The sequence below is a fragment of the Ambystoma mexicanum genome, chromosome 2p, assembly GCF_040938575.1.
Source record: "Ambystoma mexicanum isolate Mex_15411 chromosome 2p, UKY_AmexF1_1, whole genome shotgun sequence".
In the NCBI taxonomy this organism is placed as follows: Eukaryota; Metazoa; Chordata; class Amphibia; order Caudata; family Ambystomatidae; genus Ambystoma; species Ambystoma mexicanum.
Window position 1 is genome coordinate 1,228,171,535 of NC_090923.1, and position 24,574 is coordinate 1,228,196,108.

Here is a 24,574-nt window from a genome sequence, read left to right on the forward strand (position 1 = left end):
CAGCAGTGAGGATGGCCTGATGCACAGCCATCAATTCTGCCACCTGACTACTTCGGGGACCAATTTTGTATCCAGCGGAGGGTTCTGGGGACTCCTTCACCCATGCATTCCCTACGCCGGCCACCAGTTCTTTCTCCCCGTCGTTGTCAACATGGTAAGAGCATCCATCCACATAGACAGTGGGCATTCCCTCACACTTGTCTTCTTCAAAGACTTTGTGTGGGGAATTAAGGTATGCCTCCATGTTGTCCTTTATTTTTAGACTTTCGTCCTCGAGACAGTTTTCTCTGGCACAATCATGCAAGTCAGCCAGACCTTGCGCGAGTGGACTCTTCTTGTTTTGGCCATATCTGACCTCCACAGGAAAGCCTTGCATTGACAGAATCCAGGAAGTAATTCGGGAATTACTTACATTTCCGGCCCGGATTCTGTCACTTTGGAGATATTGCAGAGGCTGGTGTGGAGTCTCCACTATGATGTGTTCCCCCTGGATAAACGGGCGGTAATTCTTCAATGCCCACACCGTTGCCAGGAGTGCCTTCTCACAATCGTTGAATTTTTCCTCCACAGAGGATAAAGTTTTGCTCGCATAGGAGATTACTTTATTGACCTTGTCATGCTTTTGGTATAATACTGCCGTCAAGCACGTATTAGAGAACCCTGTCTCCAGGAAGAACTCCTTGTTTCTGACAGGGTAAGCTAGGCAAGGCGCTTGTGAGAGGCTTCTCTTGAGTTGTTTTACTGCCTCGGCTTGTTCTGGACCCCATTCCCACTTGACCCCCCCTTCAGGAGATGAATCAGGGGTCTGGTGATCTCTGCGTAGCCCTCAATGAACTTTCTGCTGTAATTAGTCAGTCCAAGGAGGCTCCTTAGTTCTCGCAGAGTTGTGGGGTCTTTCAGTTTCTGAAGTGCTTCCACTTTCTTTTCCTGGGGACAAAGACCCTGAGGAGTAATCTCATGCCCCAAGAAGTTAACACGGGTTTTACACCACTGTGCTTTCTGAAAGGAAAGTTTTGCTCCGGCGGCCCTCAACTGTGTCAGAACATAACGGATCTCCGCTATGTGTTCCTCAACAGTTGAGCTTTTGATGAGGACATCATCTACATAAGCCAGGTTACCCCTTGCACCCAAGTCGGGCATGGCCTTGTGTAGAAAAATGTTGAATTCATTGCCGGAGTTGAGGTATCCGAAGGGAGTCCGGGTCCAGGTGTACTGCTGGCCCCCAAAGGTAAAAGCCAGCTTGTATTGGTCCTCCCTACTGACAGGCACAGTCCAGTATCCATTGGTCAGGTCTATTGCAGTGAATACCTGTGACCCCTGAATCTGGGCCAGCCCTTGGTCAATGTAGGGCAGAGGCCATCGGGAAGTATGGACCCGTTTGTTGAGCTCCCTAAGGTCGGCGCAGAGTCTCCACTGGCCGTTCGGCTTCAATATTCCCAGCACCGGATTATTGAAGGTGCTGTGGACTGGACGGATTATTCCCCGGGACTCAAGGTTCTTAATTATTTCAGTAAGGGACTCCATTGATGCGAGAGGCAAGCGATATTGCTTCACAAACACAGGAGTCATGCCAGGGTCCGTGGGGATTGTTGTTGTGTGGATGTCAGTGCGACCACAGTCATATGAGTCTACCGCAAAGAGATCTTGGAAATCCAAGAAGACTTGTTTCAACTTTTGCTTTTGTTCCAGAGTCACACAGGCATCAGCTAGGTTGACTCTCTCTTCCACCATCTGCCTGAAGCCTGGAAAGACTTCTGGTTTGGCTATCTCCGCGGCCTCCTCCAGCTGGGTGGAGAAGTCCCTGGTCAGAGTGCTGATTTGGACCGGAGGCTTCAGGTGGGAAAGGCAGCCTTCATGAACCTGGAAAATCACCTCATCCCTCCTGAAGTCACACGTCACATCTTCCTTACCATACGGGCAGGAAGTGTACACCAGGAAGTTCCCCCCATGCCGGGTAAAAATCCTGTCTGGTGTTGTATTGTCATCACTGTCACTGTCAAAACAGTCCTTGGGGATTGGTCCTAACAGTTCATTTACTAAGTCGATGGAAAAATGTCGGTCATCAACCGCCATTCCAATAATGGTGCCTGCGGCTAGAGTAATACTCTTTAAGTCGCTGTTATCCACCTCTATTGGAATGGTGTCATGTTCTATGTTGACTAATGGAGTCGGGTTTACCCCCAACCCTTGCTGTTGGAGAGAAGCATTTAGATGTATGTAAGCATCAGGGTTTTTCAACTCTTGTCCCCTTTTAACTTTCACTTCCAGGGAGAATTGTCGGGTCCTTTCTGGGATGGTGACTTCCTCTTTAACCTGAATTTCAACTGCATAAGGTAGCAATTGAGCTGACCTAAATGCTTTTTCTGGATCATCAAAGCCCATGGGATTATCCGCTAATCGGGACCAAGCTTTGAAGTTTATTAGGTCCAAACTAATGGCAAAGCGATTGAGAATGTCACTGCCTAAGTAAAAGGCGGCAGGGACGTCTCGCACGACCCAACAATTGTGGACTATGCTCTTGTTGCCAATGGAGATTTTGAGCATACACCTGCTTGGCAGGAGATGTTTTGAATTGGGTGCTTCCAGGTCCATTTCCCATTTGTCTATCAGTTTGAAGGTGGGAATGGCTGGATCTTTTGGAAGTTGGCGAAACATGGCTTCGCTGATGAAGCTCTTACCGTTGTTCACACACACTCGAGCGAGAGCAGAGTCCTTCCCATCATTTAACTGAACAGGGATGAACAACTGCTCTCCAATTTGCTGAATATCAGCCAGGCTTTGAGCTGATTTCACATCTTTCTGGACTGTAGGAGTGGGAGTTTCAGATTGTGGATTGGTATAAAATTTCAGAGTGTTTCCTTCCAGCGTGGAATACCACTTTAAACTGGAAGGAAGGTTGATTTTCAGAAATAGAGAGGACCCCCCATCACCAGTCTGTTGTCCTACTGCTATTACTGTCACGTCTGGAATTTGGTTGTTCTGGAAGTGAAATTCTACTTGGTCAGATTTTTGTTCAACCATGTGGCAGGTGCCGTTTAAACTAACATGGTTAACACTCTGTTTTAATTTTATTGGTTGGCTAGTCTGGGTCCAGAGGACCTTGTTTACACAATCTATTAGGGGTGACAACCTTCTCAGGAGGTCATTCCCTAGTAAACAAGGGGTGCCCTCTGGGGTCACAACTATGACCGGGTGTTTCAACTTATGTCGCCCAATTTTAATGTCCAAGTCTGCAGTCCCCTCAACGGGAATTTCCTTCCCGTCAAAGTTCTGTAGTTGTCCCGGAAGAGAGGTGAGAGGAATTTGGTAATCCTCTCCCCTTCCTGCATTCAGTTCATCAAAGGCCCTTCTGGACAGAAGGGTAGCTTGAGATCCAGTGTCCACCAGTGCCGAGATTGTACCCTGCCCCTGTACTTGTACCGGGGCATAATATCTTCCCTCCTTCTCCTCAAGGGGGCACAGATAATGTACATTTTTGGACAACTGGTGGGCTAACTTTCTGGTTTTGGACATCGCTAGCGAGGAGATTTGGGCAGAATTCTGTGGAGAGTCTTGGGAATCTGAAAGAAAAAATTTGCAACTGGAGATCAGAGCCATTGTGGGTTCCCCTGGCTCCGTTTCTGGGCCGCCCCCCCTTTTTGGAGGCAGTCGCCAGGATGGGTTTGAACCAGGGGATTTTCTTGCTGTTGGTTCGGGGATGAGATGGTGGGCGGCGGTAGCTCAGTCTCCCCATCTCCCCAGTCTGGATTTGCATCCCTAGGGACCCATTTTTCTTTGGGAGGAGTTCCCCCCTCTCTGAAGGAGAAGATCCTTTTCCCAGGATCCTCTGAGGATCCCTCTCCCTCAAATTGGAAGATCTGTACCTCCTCCTCAAACTGAGTCTGTTTGGGTCTTTTGTTTCTCCTACCCCCCCTCTGCTCCTTAGGAGGCAGACTTTCAGGGGCAAGAGATTTTGTTTCCGGTTCCTGGGTTTCCAGGGGCTGTTTACAAGTGAGGAAGGAAGCTTCCTCCAAGGCTTTACACCCCCCTTCCCTTTGTGCCTCCTCCCTGGGAACCGGTGATTTATCGGGGTGCTGCCCCCGTCATTGTTCTGGAGCACCAGGTCCAGAGTTGGGTGCGTTCTGCGCCGGCATGCTGATCTGAGGGTTCTGCTGAGCCCTCAGTATGTGACCCATATCCCGCGCCATGTTTTGAACCTGGCGCTCTAACTGGGAAACCCGCTCAGGCTGATACGGGGCCCTGTTTTCTCCCCTGGGCTGATCTCGGGAAGGGTAGCTGTCCCTCCTCTGGTAGTACCCCTGGTTGGGAAGATTTTGGTACCCCTCCACCCTTGGCCTCCCCTCTCCCGGATTCAGTGGTCTGGGCTCAGGGAATTGAGGAAAGAAGGATGGATGATTTTGGGGTTGGAAGTCGGGTGGATATCTGGGGAAAAAGTTCTGCCCAGGGTTTGGTAAATTTCTGCCCTCCTGTGGGAAGTTTGGAGGGAAGTTCCCTGGGTTAGGTGCTTGGCTGGATCCCCCCCCTTGGGCTGGAGGAGTCCATACATAACCCAGGATGGGTCTGTTACCTTTGTAGCGAGGACTTACATAGTCAGGAGAGCGAGGGACCCCATTTGTGGGGCTGCCTCCCTGGCTCCCTGTCTGCGACTGGCCCGAGGACCTTCTGGGCCTAGCATTATTAGGTGCAGGTAGGTTTTTAGGCCCCCCCATCTCCAAATCCAAAACGGGGGTGACCTTTACCTCTGCCACCTTGGCAGCAGCAGGGGTGCTGTTGGCTTTGGGGTTTTTCTGGGCATTGCTTTTATTTTCTATGGGCTTCTGCACCTCATAGATGCGGGTAGCCTGTTCAATGACCCAGTCTAAAGATCTTTTCTCGTGAAAATCCCTCACGAGCTGGGTCATGATATATTTGGGCAAGGCATGGAAAAACGTGTTGATAAATTCACGGCTATCCGTGCGCACCCTTCTTGTGGTCTGTGCAAAAGCCCGCTTTAACTCCTGCACAAATTCTTGTGGGGCCTGATCCTCCCCACATTGCAAATTGTAGGCTGCCTTGCGAGCCTCTTGAGGATTTCTGTGAACAGAAAAATGTTTCAGGATGGCCGCCTTATAGGTGGACCATCTTAAATGATTTTGGTCCCCCAGCCCCGCAAAGAAACTGGAGTATTCCGGGGAGAAGGTCCACTTTACATATTGAATGCAGCTTTGGCTGTCCTTCAATTGGAAAGTCTCCATCATTTGTTCAAATAACTCTAAGTGCTCCCAAACAGAATACTTAGCGTTCTTATGGTAAGGCGTGATGACGCTCCTGATCGCCTTAATCTGCTTTAAGGGGTCTTTGAGCAAGGCCCTTTTTGCCTTATTGGCCTTTTTGGTTTGGGTAACCCTTGTCCATTCTTCCTCGGACTCAGAGGCACTGCTCCCAGAGGTTCCCGTCTGTTCTTCCAGGTTTTCCCGGATTCTGCGAGCCTGGGAATGGCTGGCAGAATGTGGGGACCTGGTCTCCTGTGTCCTGCGCAGTTCAGAGGAGTCTTCAGATTCCTCCTTGCTGCCAGGATTTGATGGGTACCCCCTCCACTGACCTAACTGGGCAGAGGTTTTCAGGATGCCCTTAATGGGCCTACTCTCCTGGGGTTCCCCATTGAACTGTACTGTACTTGGGTGCCCATACCCGGATGCCCACCCCTCCATTCCTGGATGGTACTGGCCTATGAGCCCCATGCTTCTGGCTGGATAGTAATCTGCCATCCCTGTGGCCCTGTGCTCATGTGCGCCAGGGGACATGGGGGTGGCAGAGTCCAGGGACTGAGAGGTATGAGGGCCTCTGGTACTAGGGCTCCTGAGGTTATGCTCCGGAGTTTCCATTTCCCAGCGAACCTCATCTCTATCCGCCCCTGCTCCCTGTTGCAATGCAAGAGCCTGCATTTGTGCCTTCAGTTCCTCAGTTAAGGCCTTACTCGACTCTATCAGTCTCTCCTGCATCGCTACCTGCTGTTGGAGCCTATCATTGTGTTGACAGAGGGCCTCATTTTCCCTCTGTGCTTCCTGGTTGGTCCTGGAGAACTGGGCCAGTCTTTGCTGCAGGAGGGTTACCTCCTGAGCTGTGTCCCTATTGGCCTGCTCCTTTCTTGCTAGAGCATCCTCCACCCTCCTGGTGTGCTCTAGCAAGTTCTGGTTTTCTTTTTGGAGGTCACCCAGTCCCTGGTGGGCCAGGTGATTTTCTTCCATTTTCCTTTTTAAATGGCAGACTTCCTGGCCTAAGGCGTCTCTTTCCTGACTAAGAGCCTGCATTTGTGCCGCCAGGTCGTCCCTTTGCCTTTGGAAGGCACCAGCTTTCTGGCGCTCCTGATCAAACTCTGCCTGGGTATCCAGGTCTTTCAAGATCAGTTTATTGCTCTCCTCTTTCACTCTATCTAGGTGGCCTTGCAGGGTGACTACCTGCTCAGCACATGCCCTATTGAAGTCTAGCTGTTGCTCCAGCTTTTTCTGGCTTTGCAGTAGGGAGTCCAAACCTTCTTGGTGTTCCTTCTGCAAGGCCAGAAATCTGGTATCCTGTTCTGACTTTTCCTTTTGCAGCACATCCATATCCTCCTTTATTTTAGTGATGTACTGTCTGCTGTCCTTTTCTGACTCCTGGCTCCTCTGCAGCCTCTGCTCGGAAGAGACCAGGTCAGATTGGACCTTCTCTAACACCATCTGTTGCCTATTTGCCAGATTTTGGCTTTCAGCACATCTATCCTGCATGTCTCCCATATATAGGTACAGGTATGCTGCTATCCTGGCAATCTTATTGTGTTCCTCTTTGGCTTTAGGAGCCATATATAGTTCACTCAGGGCCACATGTAATGGACCCTGATCTCTATATATATCTGACTCTGTTTCAGTGACCTGTTGTGTGATTGCCTGCAACCACGCATCCTGGCCCTGTTCGGTCCATTCACCTCTCACAAATAGCTTATGCAAGAGGTGCTCTCTGGCTATTTTCATGTCTACTAAGGTCGTCATTCTAGAGATTGGTCTCTGTCCTGACTTACAGAAGTTAGTATTTTATTTTTGCAGAACAGAACTTTTCTTGGAGTGTCCCTTTTGAGGAATGCTTCACAGCGTAATGCAGCGTGGTGATCCGACCGGGTGTATGTATCCCGTCAGTTAGCACACTGTATTAAGCTGCACAACTGGTAAATCTAACCCAACGTCTCGGCTCGAGCCCCCACTTTATAAGAGGATTCAATTCAGCACTACAGCCAAGTTAACGCCTAGTCTAGAATACTGAATGAAAACCCTTATTGATATATCTTTAGGTCCAGTTCATGCGTTCTGGATGACTACCCTTGTATAACACCCCTCTCTTGGAATCCCCCTGACCCCACTGAGCCAAGAAGCAGTTCTGTTTTGCAAGTTTAAAAGGTTTATTTGATAATTAAACAATAGATATATATATGACACTTTATAATAAATTAATAATTGAATAGCACACTTAATCTGATATGATAAAGATTAATAACGGAGAATCTGGCACTAACACGCTTCTCTATAGTCAATAAGGAGTTGACATGAAATGGATAAGGTAGCACACTGGTAAATAGGAACAAAAGTATAATGTGGTAGAGGATGCTTTATGTAAGCTCAGGTGGATGCAATATTCAATGAATGCAGTACAGAAAATACTCAATATGATTTCAACAAAACAATGTAATCACTTTTCTCTGGCAATCCCCTCTCCCCCTTGATGCAAGGCAAGGAAATGGAAGGAAAACACACAGTTCTCAGAAATGCAATCAAATGTGATTCAGTTCACCCCAGCAAGCTTAGACTACAGAAGTTTGAAAACACAGGCCCAAATTGCTTTGATAGGTGCTAGCAATGAATGAGAAATATGCTGGAAACGCTCTTAATTCCCTTTTAGAGGTTCAGGATGAGTGGTATCTAGTTAATATTAGTCCAGGCTCACACTAGCAATGATGCAGGGATAGTTAGCAGGTTAAACGAATTTCTGGCAAATGAAATCAGGCAGCAGCAGTTTTTTTACATGTGAAGAAATTGCAAATCGCGGCAAAATTCGCGGATGCGCCGAGCGCTATTACAAAGGAACCGCAAGGACTATCTCTACCGTTTTGGGGTCCTAGGAAAGCCTGGGATCTCAGCTTCCAAATAAAAGTTATTGCAAGTCTCTAGCCCAAACGGTTGCGGAGATATGAGTAATTTAGTAAAGGTCGTTTTTGGTTTTGTAAATTTTAAACGCACACTTTTTCAAAATGACAAATTTTACTAGAAATGACAGGTGACAGATAGGAGGCAGTTCTACTTAGGTTAAATAGATTGAATTAGATGAATTTAAACTAAGAGATGTGTTCTGAGTTTTGCTAAGTACTCACAAGAGATTTTGAACAGGAAAGCGACTTGGTCACGATCTTCAGTCTGGTCAGGTCTTTCCGGATTCTGCTCACAGCGCCTGGTCTGGTCTCGGCTAGGCACAGCACTGCTTTCTCTCTGGTCTGGTCTCTGCTAGGCACAGCACTGCTTTCTCTCTGGTCTGGTCTCTGCTAGGCACAGCACTGCTTTCTCTCTGGTCTGGTCTCTGCTCTGGATTGATTGAAGTCTCTAGTTTGGCTTTCTGGAGTTTGATGGAGGTAAGTATGGATTTTTCCGGCAGGGCTTCCAGCGGCAGATGAAATTGAATGTCTCTATGTGTCCTGACTCTCTGCTTTTATCTGTTTCTTGAGAATGGGTGTGTGTGTTGCATCACTAGACTTGCCCCTCTCATTCGTCATTGGTCAGGCTTCCATTCCTCTGCTTGATTGGCAAACTGAACTGTGAGTCAGATTGATGTCATTTTATGATCTCTTGAAACATCCTCCCTTATCATCTGTGCACCCAAATATATATATGATCAAAATCCATACTTCAGAGTTACACAGTTGTTTGAAATTACATATACATGGTGTGGCTGAATTTAGCCATGTCTATGTCCAAATCTGCTCATTCTCGGAGCTTGCATTCAAAGAGTGTACATAATTGACTTTTTAACTGCTTTTTCAATTTCCGACATGGACCCAACTTTACATACATGTGTGCAGGGGGTAGGGACATTAACTGATGAAGTTTCAGATTTTTAACATGCACACATTTAGAATAATATCCACTTTTCCGCTAAAAACCCCCTGAACATACCACCGGTTCCTACCACGTCTTAAACTGTGGGCAGAAAAATCACAAGAATTATGGTATCATTTATAAAATTTTCACATGTCCGCTCTATGAGTTATTCATCTTTTTAAAGTTATGTTCTGGCTCCAAAGGGGTGTGGTTTACCCTCAGCACAAGGTTGAATTTCTGGTTCTTTCCAGTTCTGCCAAGCCAGCTTGCTCTCACAGGCAGTGCTCCTCCCAGCTTCTCCAGGAGGAAGCCACTTTTTACGACGTCTGTAATAAAAACCCTTGCCTGAGTGGAGAGGGCTTTGTTCACTCTCTGCAGAGCACAGATAATTCAATTATCAGATAGATGGCATATCCTTTGTGTGAGCAGCAAAAGGGCAGATGGCCTGGGAACATAGTTGTGACTCAAGTTTCACTCCTGATGGGATCCGTTGCTAGGCAAAATCAAGTTCCTTAAGCCAGACCTTCAGCTAACTTTTTGTTGCTTTTAAAATAACTTGTAATTTTACACATGCAGCTAGAATGCTGATTCTAAGTGCAAAACTATGACATTTCAACAGTTACAAAGGCATGTGACACCAAACATAGGTCACTCATTTAATTTAACATTTTCGATTTTGGTGGTTTTAAATCCAGTTGCAGTTAGGCTTAAGCTGCTGACTCCATAGCATTTTTGTTATAAGCATTGTTTTTGGGCTCTTCATTTCCCAGATTTTGTAGGCACACAAAACTCCATTCTGCCAAATGTCTGCTGGTGTTCAGTGAATATTTTGCACATGTTGCAAGGTTTGAAATAGGCATTTTGCTTGCCTTCAGAAAAACACACAGTGGGTTTTAAAACGCCGGCTTTTGGATAGTGGTGAGTACTGGTACTGCACCCATTTTTAGGATTTTCTTGGATTAATGCATTCTAAACAGGAATGGTTCTTACATGGTAGTAAATCCTTGCTTAACATTGTTTTGATGGGGCTCCTTACAGTAAGATGGTTATGTGGAACCCCACAAAAAGGGTTGAATCTTTAAAGTGGTCCAATGAGTCACGATTTCAGCAACTTTTTGACATCAGTAAAAGTGGATTTTGTTAACAAAGACCTTTCTTTACCCTGGTGGGTGGCAAGTTAGGTATCCATTTTGGTGTGCGCACAACTGCGCAGCTTTCCTGGATTTCGGCGCACATGTGGGTTTTCCGCCATCTTGAATTTCCTAAGCCCACAGCACCAAATGTTGTAGCAGGGTAGCTTAAACGTGGGTCAGGACACCCTACAATGCCACATTATGAAAGTTATTGCTTCCCTCTGGTTATCGACCAGTCTGTATTTACAGCATGCAATACAACCTGAGCATGAAGTGAATGGTGTCATTACTACATTGTCCTCGTTCTAGTACAAAAATGTGTGGCATTAGCTTCCCCAGGCAAACCCCTGCTGGCAAACAACCTAAGATGTTGGAGCAGGTTTATTATTGGTTTGCTACCTTTGCCCAATGAATATTGTTTGCACGTGTTTCACCCTCGCAAGGGCCTTTTTCAAAACAAAAACTTCTTTAAGGACAAAATATTTGCTAAATAATATTTTCTATCAGGATTCCATCTCACAAAAAGTCATGGGTAAATCCCTTTGTTCTCGGTGTGCTGCCAGTATCTCTCGCGTCGGCGTCGGAATGTTAGGTTTTCTATTCATTGGGCAAAGGGAGCAAACCAATAATAAACTTGCTCCAACATTACTAAAACAGGAGTGGACAAATATATTTTTGCAAACACTCATTTTGGGTGGTGCAGTCGAAGTGTGTATCAACAATGTCAATATCGTAACCAAGGGAAGGAGGGGATTGGTCCTTCCCTATTAAAACACACCAGCGCGAAACCAGACTAATAAGTGTATTATTCAGGTCGCTGGCATAAGTAGCTGCACCCAGAACAAAACCCCAATTACAAATAACAATTTTTAACCTAAGATGGTCATCAGTTCCCAAAACCGCTGAATTTCACTTGTTTTGTTGCACTAAATCAGATCATCTTAACTCTGTATTAATTAACGTGATTCATTGAATTTCAAGGGTTTTGCTATGCTATATCTTCTCTAGCACCCAATGGCCACTGCCTTTGGCTGCGTCCCACCTTCCTGCCTAGTAAGTAGCCATATCCGACCGGATAGGGCCTTTGACCATGGCTAGTAGCTGTTGGATGTTTTAATCAGGCAACATCTATTTTCGGAGGAATTTCCACCCACCCCAAATCGGGCACAGCAACTTTTCTTTCATTTATTACATTTCTTTTCCTTTTTTCATTTCTCCTTTGAATGCCTCTATCTCTCCTGGCCTCTCCCTCACTGTGGCCACTATCTACAGTTCGCCTGGCCAGGTTGCCCAGTTCCTCTATGAGTGGGCTGACCTCTCCTCCTCGCTCCTTGCCTCTACCTCTCAACTTCTCCTCCTCGGTGACTTGAACATCCACCTGGATGCTACCAGCCCTTCTTCAAGACTGTTTCAAAACCTCTGTGATTCTCTCTCTCTCTCTGTCTCTCTATTCTTGTCATGATGCCTACCCCCGGGCATCCGGACCAAGCCCATCAGCCCCGGGAGCAGGCATCCAGATATTTATTAAAACCCCAGCAGCCCCGGCTAGGGGCTGTCTGGGTTCAGTCCTGGCGCCTTAGGCACCAGGCTCATAATAGAAATCAGTCCTGGCGTCATAGGCACCAGGCTCATAGTCTTTACTTACCTCATGCAGACCATGCTGCAAATGAATCCAAGCCAACGTGAGGCCTGGATGGGACTATTTTACTACAGGGACTGTTTTTTACTCGGGTGTGGTTCTAGGGAACTTATTACCTGGAACTGTTTTGGAGGCTATTTAAACCACGCCCGAACAGCAGCACATGCTTCGCGTTATTCTGCATCCAGCAGCGTAACGCTCACCGTGCCTGCAGTCAGCATCCAGTCTTCAGCCACGCCCATCTCGAATCCAGAGCTCCTAGCAAAAGAGGAAAGAAGAAGGAAAGGTTAGAACACCGACATTTCAATCCTTACCTGATGTTGGATCCATCACGTCTTCGAACTTGAAAAGGACATTATTTCTGCACGCGTCGCATTGCCAGCTGCAGCGCCGCGCCATACTCACCAGTCCTCACAGCGTTTTTTGATCCGGCGTTGCCTCCATCATTTTCTTCGCCGAACTCCAGCATCTAGAGGACAAAAGAAACATATGGTGAGCCGAGAGAGCCAAGAAATACAAACTCTTTTTACCACTATAGACTTACCTGATTTACCACCAGAGGCATTATTCTTAAACAAACCGCAACTTCTTACGCCGCCCCTGTAAGGAGAGAGAAACCAGCAAGTAAAATAAACGCATCTTTTACCGGACAGTGTTGGGAAATACAGACTCTTACCTGAACGCCATCAGCTGCCACAAGACAATCTTCTCTTGGACCCAGCTGCAACACAAGAAGGGAATGGTACAAGAGTGAACATCGGACATATTGAACTCTTTGAACTTTATACTTACAGGTTCTCGCCTGGGACCTCGGAGTCAATATTCATCCGGAACTCTTCCAATGCCTTCGAACCAGTGAAGTAACTGGTATCTACGCGCCCCTGCACTCCACGCAGGATGGAGAGCTCATTATTTAAAAACATAAGGTGAGATTACTGAGAGTGAATATCGGAGGTGATTAGTGGGGAGTACAGTGGGGTGCCATTACTAGAATGCACGGGTGGCTAAATCCTTTTCCCCACTTGCAGGAGAATACTTCTACGGGTCAAGCAGACGAGATTAGGCGGTCCAGTCCAGTCTGTCATCTCGGCACTATGCTTCACGTTGGAGGAGGCCGCAGCTGTCTGGGTCTGATCGACACCCCTGTGGGAGCCAGGTGAGCGTAACAGAACGCAAAGCCAATCTACAAATCCCCACCCGGGCGTTATGGAAACCTCCGAAACTGACCAACTAGCCCAATTATTAGGGGAACTTAGGGCGGAAGTGCACTCTGCGCGCCAAGAAACTAATGCCCTCAGGAGAGAACTGATTGTGTCAAAGGAACGCACTGATGATCTTGCTAGACAACTGCTGCAAAATCAAGCTGGGCAGACACCCCTACCTGGACTCGGGGGGAACCCAGCTCCTGTTTCATCGAGCAATCCTGTGCAAGTAATTCTACCAGGGACTATTCCTTTAGCTCCACCCGAACGCTTTGCTGGGGACCAAAAAGGTTTGCAGTGTTTATGAACCAATGCCGCTTGCACTTTTTATGCAGACCTGGAGCTTTTCCAAATGACCAAGCCAAAGTAGCCTTTGTACTATCATATCTTAGTGGCAGCGCAGCTGATTGGTCAATTCCACTAATCAACCAGGATGACCCTCTTCTCCAGGATTTTCCCCTTCCCCCTTAAGCACTCTCTTGTGCACCCCCTTCTAAAGAAGCCTTCAGCCGATCCTTCCTCTCTCGCTAACTATCACCCGATCTCCATCACTCCTTTCCTGGGAAATCTCTTGGAAAAGCTGGCCATCTCCCAGCTTAATCTACATACTGAATCTGTTGGTTACCTCCATGACCACCAGTCTGGCTTCAAAGCACAGAAACTGCTCTCCTGAACACCTGTGAAGAATTGCTCTCCAATCTTGACTCTAATCTCCCTTCCGTCCTCATTCTCCTCGATCTATCCTCTGCTTTTGATACAGTCAACCATGTCATCCTGCTGAATCGCCTGCGCGACAACCTTGGTGTTATTGATCAGGCCTTGAACTAGTTGGCCGCCTTTCTCACCGATCGACCCTCTCAGGTCCAACTGGGGTATTGCCTCTCTTTTATCCCTCTTTCTACTTGTGGTGTTCCCGAAAGGTCTAACCTCTCTCCCTATTTCTTCGACCACTACCTGGCACCTCTTGTCCACCACATCGCTACTTTCTGCTCCAATTTTTAATGTTATGCGGATGACACTGAGCTCTCTTTCAGGCTCAGCCACCTCTGCTTTTTCTCTCTTACTAGACTGTCCGGCCACAATTCAGGATTGGTGTGCGACCAATGATCTCTGCCTTAATGCCACTAAAACTGATATCCTCCTCATTAGGACACTGGCTCCCTCCTTTCCTCGCTCTCTCTGGCCGTCCACTCTGGGCCCTCTTCCTGCTCCTTTCTGTGAGGCTAAGAACCTTGGTGTCATCTTCAACTCCACCCTCTCCTTCTCTACTCACATCTCTGGAGTCTCTCAGAAGTCAAACTATCAGCTGCACCTCCTCTGAGTTATTCTTCCTTTTTCCACTTTCCCCCAGAAGCTCACTGTCTCTAGAGCTGTGGCCCTCTCTAGGCTAAACTATTCCAACAGCCTTCATCTAAATCTTCCTGCCTCTACTCTTCGACTTTTACAACTTACCAAGATCAGGACTGCAAGACTTGTCCTTGGCTTCAAGCTCTCGGCCTCAAGCTCGTATCTCTCCAGCTCTGAAATCTCTTCACTGGCTCCCTGTGGCTGCAAGGATCAAGTTCAAGACCCTCTGCATTGTCCACAAGGCTTTCTGGGGCCTGAGACCACTCTCCCTCCAACCTTCTCTTCCAAAACATCTTCCTTCTCAAGCTCTCCGCTCATCCATTTCCAACTCTCTGAGGATCAGACACTTCTGCAAGCAGAGAGTTTGGGGCAGATCTATCTCCTCGGCTGGGGGCCTCCCTCTAGAACAGCCTCCCAGCCTCTCTCTCAAACTTGAGCAGAACCACCTCCGGTTCCGGAAGCAACTCAAGACCTTCCTTTTTGCTTCCGCTTTCTCTCTTCCTCTCCCCTGCTGATGCACCTAGCTGCTCTGCGCACTGGTCACCTGGTCACCCTCTGAACTCGGGCCCAGACTCCTGCATGTCCAGTTGCCCTTGAACTGCCTCCTGACTCCCCAGCACTCAAGGGTCTGTATCTGCATCCCTACAGTCCCTTCTGTCTGCACTTATGAGCCAATCGCTAGCTGCACTTGTGTGTTAACTGCACTTCCCCTCTCCCCTGGCACTTCTCGCCTTCCCTCTTCCATGCACTTGCACGATCTGAATGACACAAGGCCTGGTAAGATTGTTATTTTGTCCTTGCTTTGTTTCTCCCTCCTTGTCTTGTCATGCCTAGAAATGCTTGTGTACATGCGCATTATAAATGCCACATCATACAATATCATATCATAAATGCAGACTGGCACTACTATCTTAGGTCAGTCTAACAATGCACTCCTTTCCCTTGATACCAAGTAAAACATCAAATTCCACGTTAAGTATGTATATTCAGAGTGACACTGGTAGGGCCAGTCTGCATAAACTTAATGTGGCATGACATTTTTTACTTGGCATAAAGGTTAATGCAAATATGATAAGGGTTATTACGTAGCTACGCTGGCCTATATTCACTGTAGGCCAGTCCAGACAGGTAATAATACGTGGCAGGCAGCATTTAAAATGGATTGTTTTAGAATCTGCCTGCTTTTCACTGGTGTAAAAAGAAGGAATCCATAACATTTACTCCAGCATGAAATTGTTAGGCTGGAATAAATACTGGAGTATTTGTATGGCCAAGGGGGAATGTTATTTTAACTTGTTTTCAAATTTCCCAAACAAAAAAGAGAAGTACTGACAAGTTTTATATTTTTCTCTTTTAATTAAAAGGTGTGCTCCAGAGATCTGCAATGGATGCTTTATCAAGCCTCTCTTTTTATTACATCTGTCTCTATAAAAGGGAATAGCCATATAACATTGTGGCAAGCTGTTCCAACACACAGTATACATAGCAGCATGACTCTAATTATTCTATAATATAGCATTATAAGCCAAGGAAGTGGTGTTTATCGCAAGATAATACCCCAGGCCATAAATTGGAAAAAGGTCATCATGCAAGCGATAATGACCGCTCCCGAGTTCTATGCAGTGATATTATATGCAAGCTCTTGAAACATAGGCTATACACCACAGTGTGCCTTTAACTATTCTATAATGGAATATATGCGACAACTTTTGTTGACATTTCAGAGTAATGCTAGTGTAGTTTTCTGATAAAGAATAACACTGCTGAGATAAAATATAATGTTGGATTAGGTGGGACTGTCTAAAATGTGGTACTTAGGGTTTAAATAGGGACTCGTGTGCAGTTGGACCAGATGGTCTTTGAACTACGACCCTGAACGAGGTACTGGCGTGTTGAGCAAAAATACTTTGTCCAGTATTAATAGTATACCGTGGAGGCAGCCGCAGCATTACCCCGCTTATGGGCAGGAGTGCTCCATCCAACATGGATCCGCCCATGACACCTGCCCCAAGATGGTGGAAGGCGGTTGCCCCGGGACGCGCCATGATGCCACCTCCAGGACATGAAGTTATGTCACTTTCAAGGACCGCCACTCTGCAAGATGAATGGCAGCTCAAGCAATGCCAGTTGAGTCGCAACACTCGCTGCGTGCCTGGAGTCAGCTGCCACTCTTTCTGCTGATGTCCTTCTACCTTATGCTCTTGTTTTCTCCGACTGTGTTCCTGCTGCCTTTTCTCTCTCCTGCTGCCTGCCTTGCTGCTGGCAGGAAGCCTGTTTCCTAGTTCTGACCTTTACTTCCTTGCCTACGATACAATTCACATGAATTACGCCTCAAGTCCTCTGGGCCTACTGGTGACTACTGCTGGCATTTCTTCATCATCAAGTGGACAGCTTGCCATGTCTGTGGTGTCCAGGGTCTTTTCCTTCATGCTTTTCCCAGGGATGTACTTTCCCTCTAGTCACCTTGATGTCTCAGTACTGAACACCAACGTGGCTTCCGGGATGGCCCACCCTTACCTAGAGGAAGCATCCACCACACACAAGGTAAGAGGACAATTGCGGCCCAGCCCTAGCAGGGTCAGACTAGGGCATAAAATTGCCTCGGGCACCAAATGAAAAAGTGTCCCACCGTTGCAAATGGCGATTCATTCCTTTTGTGACAGACTGTTTGAGTAGTACCCATGCAGCAGGCTTTTGATAAAATCTGATCCAAACTACATTTTAAAGTATATTTATTCAGTAACACTAGTCAAAACTACTAGCCGCATGGTAAAGTAACTTATCAAACTGGGCAAAAAAGTGGACACATAATGCTAATGTTGGCCCGAAAAACAGGCCCACGATAGAATTTTGTGCTTTTGGTTCAGGCATTGACCTATTGCCCATTAGTACCCCGGCGAGAGACAATCTGAATGCAACAAGCATTCTGATTGGCTCTCGCCAGGTCCCTACCCGGCCGGGAATCCCTCCGTCAGGATTCCACAGCCTTTGTCCCCGGCGGGGGGCGTGGCAGCCCCTCAGCCAATGAGGAGGCTCGAAGTGGGGCCATCCCTGCTCCCAGCCTCCACGCGGCTGAGAGGCTGTCTTCGCCCCCCACCGGGGACTCGGGTAAGTTTTTTATTTTTTTTAAATGTTTCCCTCCCCTCCCTCTCACCCGCCCCCCCAACTTACCTTCTTGATCCTGCGTCCCCAGCGGGGGACGAGGAAAGCCTCCAGCCTTGTGGAGACTCGGAGCGGGGCCATCCCCGCTCTGCGCCTCCACACGGCTGGGGGCTTCCCTCGTCCCCCGCCGGGGACGCAGGTACATTTTTTTTTCTTTTCCTCCCCCCGTCCCATTCCCGCCCTCCCAACCCCACTTACCTTTTTTTTAATCCTTTTTCGGGAGCGGACGCGCTGGGAACGCTTGTGTTCCCAGGGCTTCCGCTCCTGATGGCCGTCATGGAAAGGGAAAACGGACTCCGTTTTCCCTTTCCATGGCGGCATCCATTTTCTTGGTAGTTTTCTTTTTCTGTCCCAAAACGCCGCAGCGTTTCGGGACAGAATAAAATTGCTTTTAGTACCCCGGTCACACACATTTTGCGGGCCGGGATACTAATAGCAATAGAACCCTCATGGCGGGAGCATTACCGACTCTGGTAATGCCCCGGGGCCCATAGGTAAGGACCCGAGCGAAGCCCCCCGCCGCTTGGGTTCTATTGCTTAAATAGGCCAGTCCGAGCCTGGTCCTTAACATACTGAGCTAGTCTGTAAAGTGGGTATGGTCCACCTTTCTTGGAAGGGACACACTAATTTGACTTTACAGCAAAGAATATTGTCTCTGAAGTTTCTGCATGTTGGCTAATGCCTTGCTGGAAGCACCAGGAAACTTATTTTCTAAATGCTTGCTGGAGCAGGTAGCATTGTGGGTACAGCACAATAATGTAATCACATTTTCGCAATCCGGATTTCATGAAGGCATCTCATTCTTTGAGATGCATTGCCACGGCTGGTGTCGGGGCTGTTGCGAAAAGGGATGATCTTTACATTTTAATGTGGGAAGGGTTTGTTCTTACCATAATAATATCATTTCCTCTCATAGCTTGTTTTTGTTGCAGATTAAATCTATTCTTTATATCCTTTGTTTTTAAATTTTTATTGAACCATAATAAAAATATCATTAAACAATAGAAATGAACAATGTAACAAATTATTTTTCTTTAGCTAAAATCCTATTTCATATTGAATTTAGATCATCGGGTGGAGATTAGACACAGGGATGGAGTTATAGGGCCTTATTACGAGGTGGGCGGTAAGGGATTACCGGCACCGGTAATCCCTTAATCCCTTACCGCCCTACTATGAGGTCCCTTAGCGGGTCCCTTCCTTGGGAACCATTAAGGGACTTCAAAGCTAATAACGGTACCGCAATTTGCGGTACTTATTTATCATATCGACATTACATCATAGCTACAAATAAAATGCAGAACATACATTCATCTTTGTAAATACATACAATAAAGCAATAGAACAATACATGGATAACTTATACGATAATGCATCATAAAAACAGTCTCATAAAACACTGACTATTCCTATGAATCAGTGCCTTCACGTAGACGTTTTCAATAATTTTGATCGCCTCAACTGAGCTGTAAAGAGACACTTAGCTACTAAAGAAGTAACCGTCAAGTCAGCCTTTCAAACACAAAAGAGCACAGCTTCCACGGGTGATCGTATGCCTCTAGACACAAATGAGGCTTTCTAAAGTGAGAGGGCAGATTACAAAAAAGGAGTTTCACTTTCCCTTACATCCCTATAATAGGAACAACTATCTGATAAGTTGTTATCCCAACAATGAAGCCGTACTGCTAGCGGGAGGAGGCCAAACCTGAACTTCATGAAAAGAAGCGCCAAATGCTTGGGATATAACATATCCAAGTATGTCTCATATCCAAATCTTAGTCTGTTGTTCCAATAGAGGGTGAGAGATGGAGTACTTTGTATTTTAAAAGCTAACAATTCATCCTCTCTCTCAAGCTACTCAGGGCTTCATCACGGGTTGGGCAGAGCAGTAAAAATGCAGCAGTAATATAATTACTGCTGCATTACCGTTCTACCCAATCCAGAGTTTGGGCAGAAATTCAGAGATTTACCTCCAGCTCCGAGCTGGAGGTAAATCTCACCACCTTCCGCCCCTTTGCGGCTCTATTACTGCAGCGCAAATTGCGCCATGGTAATAGCCCCCAAAATGACCCAATGGGAATGGCGACTTCCTGCCCCCCAGCCCCTGCAACTCAGAATCCGGCGCTAATTGCACTGGACCGAGTTGCAGTAATGCTATTAGCGCTGGCCGGTATCCCGGCGCATTTACCACCGGGATACCGCCCAACCCCTGATGAGGCCCTTAATCTTGACTGTAGCCCTAGTTGACATAGTCGACTCAGGATATTGCCAGAAATGACTGCAACCCAAGCTAAGCAAGTCATTTCTAATATGCATGAACCATGGGGTACATTTACCTCCCTCCTATGACAAAAGATCTCTGTATTTTCATAGAGAGGATGAACGCCACAATCTAGCCCAGAACAGGTTTAATCAGTGCTCAGATGCTGGATGTTATATTCTAGCAGTAGTGGGATTATTGGAGTAAACATGGGAAGCCCAGTGATATTTTTCAGAAAACCATCTCTTCTCTGAAACAACTAACTGCTTCAGATCCATTTGGCCACACAGTTCGGCTCCATAAGGGGCAGTCTGGCAGGCCTGTCGCTGGTAAGCTTCTATCGAGACTTTCAAAGCACCCCCTCCATAATCTCTAGACAATTTAGCAATCGCCCCTCTGTACCTCTTTAGAACCAGGTTGGGTTTGTCCACTTGATCATGCCATGTTCCTTTTGGACTAACCTGTTAAATTTTCTCACCGTTCAGGGAGATATTGGGCCTCATTACGAGGTTGGAGGTAGTCATGGTGTTATTAGCGCCATGACTACCTCCAATACCGGTACTGTGTCTGGTCCCGTTCAATGGGGATTTACCGGTGTATTCCGACCTTTGCGGGACCGGTAAGTCCCCATTGAAAAAGCCATTCCCCAGTCCCATTTCAGCCCCCATAGGGCTCAATGGGAAGGTGCTAATAACGGTACCGCAAATTGCGGTACCGTTATTAGCTCTGAAGTCCCTTAACGGGTCCCTTCCATAACGCCTGGTAAAACCAGGCGTTAAGGAAGGGACCCGCTAAGGGACCTTGTAGTAGGGCGGTAAGGGATTACTGGCACTGGTGTCCTTAACGGTGCCGGTAATCCCTTACCGCCCACCTCGTAATGAGGCCCATTGAGACAAGGCATGTGCTACGTTTTCTTTGAGATTACCATCAATTTAGTCTTGGTTGCATTGAGCTCCAAACCACTGTCTTTACAGCACTCTTCAAAAATAGAAAATTGCTTTATCAAATCTCTTGATTGCATCATCAGCAAATATCAATGTAGGGAATTTATCACCACCTAATGACGGCGCATCCATTGGGGTGGAAAGTAAGTTATCTATCACTTGATTTTTAAAGTGGCAAAACAATTTGGGAGCCAGGATACAACCCCGGTGCACCTGTTTTAAAATTGGTAACTTCTCTGATGTTTGGCCACCTAGGCCTCATCTTACTGATGCATCAGTCCCACAGTAGAATAGTTGGATTGCCAATATGATGGAACGAGGCACTTCTAGTTTAGCCAAACATTCCCATAGTCTAGTTCGAGTGACAGCCAAATGCAGTTCTCAGATCTATGATCATCACAAAGAGGTTCATTTTTCTGAGAACTGCATATTTTGCAATGAGGAGATGCAATCTGAAGCACTGATCAATTGCGCTCACCCTATACTGGAAACTTGCCTGGGGATGGCTAATTGGTCTATCTTTTGTACACCACTCTTCCAGGTGGGATAGCACAACTTTGGTGAACAGCTTGCCTCCAGAATTCAACAGGGATATCAGCGATAATTAGCTGGGTGTTCTCTTCCCCCATTTTTCTATATCAGGACTATCTCAGCACTTGTCCATGATTTTGGTATAATATTAGCTTATGTGATAGCATTGAAAAGCTTAGTCAAATAGGGAGACCTTATGCGAGGTTCCAATTTATATAGGCCAATAGGGACCTTGTCGGGACCAGGGGCCTTATTTGCCTTTTGAGAGATGGCTTTGTCAACTTCATGACCTGAGCATATCTGAGGATCATGTGCTAAGCTTACTCCAGACGAGTAGCTCCTACGTTGGGTATGATTGGAGGCATTATTGCAATACAAGTTAATGGAAGTAGGTTACCCATGCCTCTTCTGGATTATTGCCATGCTGGATGACCTTCCCATCACGTTTGCCAGCACTAATCACATGCAAGAAGGTTTTCGTATCTTTCCTATCAATGGCATCTAACAGTTTGTCCTACGTTGCTAACCTCTTTTCTTGTTCTTTTGTTCCTAGGATGGTTTTATAATTCCTTCTTGCCAAAGCAAGGTCACCTCTATCAGCTACATTTGACTCTGCATGTGGTTTACTCTTGCACTGGATCCTCCTTCTGGGATATTATACTCTTTCGTGCTCAAATGTATTGCCATGCCTGGATGTTCACTGAGGAGAAGGAGAGGCAGCATGGGGCAAAATAAAAGATGACACAAGGAGAAGTGGGGAATGGCCAACACATGGTGCCCTGTTCTGCCCTGCAATAACCACACAGGACAACAAACACTGCCTGTGATGAACAGGAAGGAAGCAACCACCATTCATTACCATTCACAGCACAGAGATTGTATTGGTTTTAAAGACAGTGCTATGCTACTCTACCTGCATGCGTGTCCTTTCCAATAGGTCCTTCATCACAGGGCTTTTCGTACGATGGCTCCATAGGAAATGCCTTATATACAAGAGGTGTCTGTAGATGTTGTCGTCCAGCGAATCCACTTCCAAGTCAACCTTAAATCCTCCGCTGGGCAAGATGATGGGGGGATGGTTATCAAAAGACTCCAGGATATCCTCTGCATGAAATAAACCCAAATGTCAATTTTCTTTCAGAGGAGTCACCATTCATCACAGGCCAGACAGTGGGAGATTTGCGCCCACTCAGATTTAATTGAACAAAATCAATCTTAACGTTATTGAATTCTGAGGTGGAATGCACACTGATATCCCTACTGCTTCCTCTTAGTTTAAACACTCTTTGATATCTGCTCCTGTAACAAAGTGGTGTCCAGTGTAATGGCAGACATGGGTCTACCAGGATCAGGTGGGCAAAGCAAACAGAATGAAAAATCAAGACCATACAGTTCTCCATTCAGAGCGTTCTGCCTCCCTACTCTGGGTGGGGAAGAACAACTGATGTGATGCTTTCATCTCACTTCCTAAACAAAAGACATATTAAACATTCCTGTAAAATAAAGCTGTACAATGTACTCCTGAATGTGGTTGTCTAAATTCACACTAGGGAAAAGGACAAGCTGGAATGAACACAGATTGGCGGACCGTTGCAGAGGGATTAGGAAGCAACTAAGGAGTGTAAAACGTTTCGGAACAGGAAAGGTTTGTGGCTGTCTCCAACCAAAATGAAGCAATACAAGACAAAGATTATATAAATTGCAATTCTTGTGTGCGGAATACCTGCATTGATTTCATAAACATAATGATGATTGAAAATAACCAGTCACTCTAGTTTATTTAAACCAGCAATGGATGTAGCTTCTCGTAGTTCGCAATATTTCTATGTGTGGAGAGAACCATATGGCACACACCATGAATGGTAGCAAAACAAGGGTTTCACAGCAAATTGTGAGGGACATGCAAGCAGTGTTTGTGAAATTATAAGGCAATTCACCACTTGAGAGCAAGCATTCATCAAACAAGGGGATGGGTTTATGGTACTACTACGTCCAATGAATTTCTTCATGCATGCTTCAATTCTTTTAGTTGCATCTGTAATGAATCCTGCAGACTCCTCACAGACTCCCAGTCTAAAGTCTCCTCCCATGTGGCCAGGGGAAGGTTGCAGATACCTGATCCTGACTCTGGGGGTGGTATTAACCGGGTGGATCACGTTAGAGGAGAAAGCAATGAGGGGAATGCGAGGACTCTCTCAGGGAAACCACAATATTCATCATTTCCTGAGGGTGAAGGTTTCCTGGTGCCTGAATATTTGATGGCTTGTGTTATTGTGCAAGATCCCCTTCCAAACTTCAACTAAACATGAAGTGTGAGAACCCTTACGATAAACATGGAGGCACGAATCATAGAACTAATACCACTTCTAATTATTAAAGTTATATATTATATTCGAATTGTGAGGTTAAGAAGTAACTATTAGTTTCCTTAAAATCTTCCCAATAGTATACATCTGATAAAAAATTAAAACATATTAAAATAAATTAGCTTAATTTATCTAAGAACATTAGGGACTTCAGGTCCCATAATTCCATAAGTACTGGGACAAGGAAGAGGGGCTCAGAGGTGCAGAACTGTAGTATACAGTCTAGTGGTTCTGATGACCAACACCTGAGCGGGACTTTCAAATGTTTAAAGCCCCTTCAGGTGCAGGCCATCAAGAGGAGAAAAAGAAGGAGATGCAGGAGTCGTGAGAGGCAGCAGAAGCAGCAGTTTGAATACAGTGCAGGAGACAAGGTTGCGGCTGATGTGAAAGCAGGATTCTATGGTGTCGTTGTGGCAGAAGTTGAGAGTCTTGTGAAGTGTAGACAGTGCACAGCGGGAAGCTGTAAAAAAACGGACTGCCCAGAAGGAGGTATACACTCTCCCCATTCTGTGTACTGCTCTGGTGTGTCACGTACATGGAGTTAGAGCAGCTCCATCTGTGGAAGGCGCGAGAGAAGGAAACCTGACCGGAGCTGTCAAGAGCAAGGGTTAGCCCGCTGAAGGCAGGAATACAGACAGCGGGTCCGGAGGAGACACATAACCAGACTGGTTAGTTGTACGTGCCTAGGTGACCCCGTGGAGCTCCTAAACTGACCGCTGATACAGCATAATGATTTTGAATACCGAACGATGAGAAGAAAGATTTTGAATGCTGAGTTAAGGAATAAAGGCGATTTGGGCGCAATTCTCGTTTTAAGATGGAGAGTGAAGAGAACAATTGCAATCCTTGACTTGAAAAAAACATTTATTAACTCCTCCGATTTGGTATGCCATCT

At 46.4% G+C, this 24,574-nt stretch overlaps 1 protein-coding gene across 1 annotated transcript in view; it reads right to left on the reverse strand.

Moving 5' to 3' along the window:
* Positions 1-24,574, reverse strand: part of RADIL (Rap associating with DIL domain) — a 781,529-nt gene that overhangs the window by 101,627 nt on the left and 655,328 nt on the right. The window contains exon 12 of the mRNA XM_069645514.1: positions 22,227-22,417. Coding sequence (XP_069501615.1) covers positions 22,227-22,417 — 191 coding nt within the window. The remainder of the gene's footprint in view (positions 1-22,226; positions 22,418-24,574) is intronic.